At 38.9% G+C, this 6,000-nt stretch overlaps 1 protein-coding gene across 1 annotated transcript in view; it reads right to left on the bottom strand.

Moving 5' to 3' along the window:
• The window catches only part of LOC126253547 (U6 snRNA phosphodiesterase 1), a 56,201-nt gene extending 51,225 nt beyond the window's left edge, over nucleotides 1-4,976 (bottom strand). Inside the window, exon 1 of the mRNA XM_049954953.1 lies at nucleotides 4,809-4,976. Within this exon, the coding sequence (XP_049810910.1) occupies nucleotides 4,809-4,972 (164 nt within the window). The 5' untranslated portion in view covers nucleotides 4,973-4,976. The remainder of the gene's footprint in view (nucleotides 1-4,808) is intronic.
• Between the last annotated feature and the right edge of the window lie 1,024 nt (nucleotides 4,977-6,000).

Genomic DNA, 6,000 nt, shown 5'->3' on the forward strand with positions numbered 1-6,000 from the left:
ACAACAAAAATCTATTGCACTTTGATCAGACAGAGCATCAAATCTAGAGTTAATCCTTTGACAACAGTTAACACAAGAACAATAAATGTTTGTAAACTCATGCTCCGAAACGCACTGTGTTTCTAACAAGAGTTGTTATCGCTGCCTTGAACGAAAAACCAGTACAGTTGGTAGAACTATATCAAAGAAGCAAGCATACACAACCTAACAAAAATGCAATTTAATTGCTTCCCAGTCTGCGATAGTCACTAAAGCAGGAAAACATTTCGGGACCAGTTATTACGACCAGGTTTTAATGCTGAGAAAACAAACCACAACGATTTTTATTTAGAGTTTTGAATTCAAAATAACACAGCCTCAGAATATGGTTAAAATGTATACATGCCACTAAAAAATATTAAAATAAAAAATTATTTCTTTCAAACAGCTGTGAATGGACATATAATTGACTTTTCTTTGGATCCTGTAAAATTAGTCCTTTCACTGTATTACACTTAAATTGTAAGTACATCTTGACTTTTTTCCACACCCCAGAGACCACACTCCACGGCACATGATTAATGTAATCTGTAATCATTTAGGCCCCCCCATGAACCATGGACCTTGCCGTTGGTGGGGAAGCTTGCGTGCCTCAGCGATACAGATGGCCGTACCGTAGGTGTAACCCCAACGGAGGGGTATCTGTTGAGAGGCCAGACAAACATGTGGTTCCTGAAGAGGGGCAGCAGCCTTTTCAGTAGTTGCACGGGCAACAGTCTGGATGATTGACTGATCTAGCCTTGTAACATTAACTAAAACGGCCTTGCTGTGCTGGTACTGCGAACGGCTGAAAGCAAGGCGAAACTACGGCCGTAATTTTTCCCGAGGACATGCAGCTTTACTGTATGAATAATGATGATGGCGTCCTCTTGGGTAAAATATTCCGGAGGTAAAATAGTCCCCCATTCGGATCTCCGGGCGGGGACTACTCAAGAGGACGTCGTTATCAGGAGAAAGAAAACTGGCATTCTACAGATCGGAGCGTGGAATGTCAGATCCCTTAATCGGGCAGGTAGGTTAGAAAATTTAAAAAGGCAAATGGATAGGTTAAAGTGAGATATAGTGGGAATTAGTGAAGTTCGGTGGCAGGAGGAACAAGACTTTTGGTCAGGTGATTACAGGGTTATAAATACAAAATCAAATAGGGGTAATGCAGGAGTAGGTTTAATAATGAATAAAAAAATAGGAGTGCGGGTTAGCTACTACAAACAGCATAGTGAATGCATTATTGTGGCCAAGATAGACACAAAGCCCATGCCTACTACAGTAGTACAAGTGTATATGCCAACTAGCTCTGCAGATGACGAAGAAATGTATGATGAGATAAAAGAAATTATTCAGATAGTGAAGGAAGACAAAAATTTAATAGTCATGGGTGACTGGAACTCGGTAGTAGGAAAAGGGAGAGAAGGAAACATAGTATGTGAATATGGATTGGGGGGAAGAAATGAAAGAGGAAGCCGCCTTGTAGAATTTTGCACAGAGCATAACTTAATCATAGCTAACACTTGGTTCAAGAATCATAAAAGAAGGTTGTATACCTGGAAGAATCCTGGAGATACTAAAAGGTATCAGATAGATTATATAATGGTAAGACAGAGATTTAGGAACCAGGTTTTAAATTGTAAGACATTTCCAGGGGCAGATGTGGATTCTGACCACAATCTATTGGTTATGAACTGTAGATTGAAACTGAAGAAACTGCAAAAAGGTGGGAATTTAAGGAGGTGAGACCTGGATAAACTGAAAGAACCAGAGGTTGTACAGAGTTTCAGGGAGAGTGTAAGGGAACAACTGACAGGAATGGGGGAAAGAAATCCAGTAGAAGAAGAATGGGTAGCTCTGAGGGATGAAGTAGTGAAGGCAGCAGAGGATCAAGTAGGTAAAAAGACGAGGGCTAATAGAAATCCTTGGGTAACAGAAGAAATATTGAATTTAATTGATGAAAGGAGAAAATATAAAAATGCAGTAAATGAAGCAGGCAAAAAGGAATACAAACGTCTCAAAAACGAGATCGACAGGAAGTGCAAAATGGCTAAGCAGGGATGGCTAGAGGACAAATTTAAGGATGTAGAGGCTTGTCTTACTAGTTGTAAGATAGATACTGCCTACAGGAAAATTAAAGAGACCTTTGGAGAAAGGAGAACCACTTGTATGAATATCAAGAGCTCAGATGGCAACCCAGTTCTAAGCAAAGAAGGGAAGGCAGAAAAGTGGAAGGGGTATATAGAGGGTTTATACAAGGGCGATGTACTTGAGGACAATATTATGGAAATGGAAGAGGATGTAGATGAAGATGAAATGGGAGATAAGATACTGCATGAAGAGTTTGACAGAGCACTGAAACACCTGAGTCAAAACAAGGCCCCGGGAGTAGACAACATTTCATTAGAACTACTGATGGCCTTGGGAGAGCCAGTCCTGACAAAACTCTACCATCTGGTGAGCAAGATGTATGAGACAGGCGAAATACCCACAGACTTCAAGAAGAATATAATAATTCCAATCCCAAAGAAAGCAGGCGTTGACAGATGTGAAAATTACCGAACTATCAGTTTAATAAGTCACAGCTGCAAAATACTAACGCGAATTCTTTACAGACGAATGGAAAAACTGGTAGAAGCGGACATCGGGGAAGATCAGTTTGGATTCCGTAGAAATGTTGGAACACATGAGGCAATACTAACCTTACGACTTATCTTAGAAGAAAGATTAAGAAAAGGCAAACCTACGTTTCTAGCATTTGTAGACTTAGAGAAAGCTTTTGACAATGTTAACTGGAATACTCTCTTTCAAATTCTGAAGGTGGCAGTGGTAAAATACAGGGAGCAAAAGGCTATTTACAATTTGTACAGAAACCAGATGGCAGTTATAAGAGTCGAGGGGCATGAAAGGGAAGCAGTGGTTGGGAAAGGAGTGAGACAGGGTTGTAGCCTCTCCCCGATGTTATTCAATCTGTATATTGAGCAAGCAGTAAAGGAAACAAAAGAAAAATTCGGAGTAGGTATTAAAATTCATGGAGAAGTAAAAACTTTGAGGTTCGCTGATGACATTGTAATTCTGTCAGAGACAGCAGAGGACTTGGAAGAGCAGTTGAACGGAATGGACAGTGCCTTGAAAGGAGGATATAAGATGAACATCAACAAAAGCAAAACGAGGATAATGGAATGTAGTCAAATTAAATCGGGTGATGCTGAGGGGATTAGATTAGGAAATGAGACACTTCAAGTAGTAAAGGAGTTTTGCTATTTAGGGAGTAAAATAACTGATGATGGTCGAAGTAGAGAGGATATAAAATGTAAACTGGCAATGGCAAGGAAATCGTTTCTGAAGAAGAGAAATTTGTTAACATCGAGTATAGATTTAAGTGTCAGGTAGTCGTTTCTGAAAGTATATGTATGGAGTGTAGTCATGTATGGAAGTGAAACATGGACGATAACCAGTTTGGACAAGAAGAGAATAGAAGCTTTTGAAATGTGGTGCTACAGAAGAGTGCTGAAGATAAGGTGGGTAGATCACGTAACTAATGAGGAGGTATTGAATAGGATTGGGGAGAAGAGACGTTTGTGGCACAACTTGACTAGAAGAAGGGATCGGTTGGTAGGACATGTTTTGTTTGAGGCATCAAGGGATCACAAATTTAGCATTGGAGGGCAGCGTGGAGGGTAAAAATCGTAGAGGGAGACCAAGAGATGAATACACTAAGCAGATTCAGAAGGATGTAGGTTGCAGTAGGTACTGGGAGATGAAGAAGCTTGCACAGGATAGAGTAACATGGAGAGCTGCATCAAACCAGTCTCAGGACTGAAGACCACAACAACAACAACAACAACAACAACAACAACAACAACAATCATTTAGGGTCACAAGTTTCTTCAAAACAATTTTAATTAACCTTTCTAATATTATAGATTACATAGAACAATATTTACAGACTCACTTTATTAGACAATCTGCAACACTGCGATATTCCTTCTCCATTACAGTCTGATTAAAGTTAAGATACCTACATATTAGAGGCATTTTCTGCATAGGTTATTTAAAAAAAAAAAAAATTTCACGGTACGCCTCTTTAACGTTTAAGCCGAAATTCCTTGACCCAACGTTACTAATGTGTAACACTAATGTCTACGAATATTAACAAGAACAACAGCTCACTCGTCTATGGGAGATACTGACTTAGGTTTTTAGGCAAGCAGAAAGACTGTTGTGAATATGTAACACGATCATAATCGACGTACTCACGAAGTCGTTTGAGATTGTAAGAAATGGGTGGAGTGACAAGTATTGAGCGACCCAATTAACGATGTGTAACTGTTACCCCATGTTACTGACACCAAGCCAATTTGTTCCAACTGCCTATAAACAATAGAACACTTTACCGTGGGTATGACGCGAAAAGGGAATGCGCTTCACAAAACACAGGTCTCAGTATCGTGAGTTTCATGTTCTGTTTTCAGAAAATGGCTGTGGCAGGAAAAGTGACGTCAACTCACAAAAGCTTTATCAGGTCCACGACCAACCACAATCGCACCCTCCTTAAACATAAGTGTATACATTTATACGATTTCTGCTATTTCTCTGTATTAATCCTATCCCTGGATAAACAAATGAAATATCATTCATTCGTTACAGCTTAGTTCCTAAGGCAATTAGTGCAAAAAATCGGTACGCCTCTAAATAGGAGATATAAACCGCCTAAGCTTCAGTGTATATACAAAACATAACCTACAAAATAGTTACGATCATATTTTAAACACAGAAATTACTTTACAATGTCTGCACTCCTTTTCTTTTCTTCTGTTGTATTCCAATCTGCTGGAACTGCTCTCTTCACTGAAACTCTGACTCCCGGAACTGAATCTTCATCACTGTTATCACTAGAACCGTAACCACTTAGCAGTCCTAAAGCGCCCTTCGTATCACCCGCCATACTTTACTACTGCCACCAAAGACTTACCATACCGATTCACAATGGCCTTCACCGAACTGCACCACACACATTACTGTCGCGACACTCACTGCTCTGAACATTGTTACCGTCTGACACTAGGTGTGACGCTAGCGCCTCAAGCAGTGAGAAAGCATCCGTAAAATTAAAATTTGTTTTTAATTATTTTTCTAGTTAATTGAGGAAATAGTTATTACATTTTTGCGTTCCAAGCATTAATAAATTGTCATGAGATATGAACAATCATGCAATACATGTAAAGACAGCCGAATCTCCCTGATTCAGTGACATAAGCTACAACTTTATGATGAGGAAATACTTTCGAATATTTGTATAGTTGCAGATTACTCCAAAAAAAGTAAGAGAATACAAATACGTATTTCATGGAGAATAAAAAAAACATTTCCACATCATTACGAAGTTTCGTATTCATGATCTATGGAACAAGTATTAATCTAATATAATCTAATCTGTCTGTTCTTCTCTTGGCACTTAACTTCTCTGTAGAGCGAGTAATGTTTCGTACAGCCTTACAGTCCACTCGACTTTCTAATACATAAATATGTCTGTTAATGTAATAATTAGAGTCCAGATTATAAGCATCTTAAAAACCTTAAAATATACATGAAAAGAGTCGAAATATATAAGCTAAAGTGCGCGTCATATATGTTGGCGGCCGACTTTAGGTTTGTTCTGCGCATCTGACGTCACAAAACACAGTCAGCCAATGAACAGAGAACGACGTTGCCAGATCTCGACTGCAGAGCAGAGCACGGACGAGTGTCTTCAGTTTTAGAAACGTTCAGTCATAGATAAAGTAGTATAACAAAAGCAATGTCTTGATAGCAGATTTTCTTTTATAGAAAGTTTGGAAAAGCATTCTTTATACCAATTGCTTCATATTCTATTAATTAATTAAACCAAACAAGCAATAAGTCTTCTAATTCAGGCGATAGCAAGGAAAGGTGTTTGTATCAATCTCACGAACCGCTTTTTCGCAATAAAGAACA

The sequence above is a fragment of the Schistocerca nitens genome, chromosome 4 (assembly GCF_023898315.1).
Source record: "Schistocerca nitens isolate TAMUIC-IGC-003100 chromosome 4, iqSchNite1.1, whole genome shotgun sequence".
Lineage (NCBI taxonomy): Eukaryota > Metazoa > Arthropoda > Insecta > Orthoptera > Acrididae > Schistocerca > Schistocerca nitens.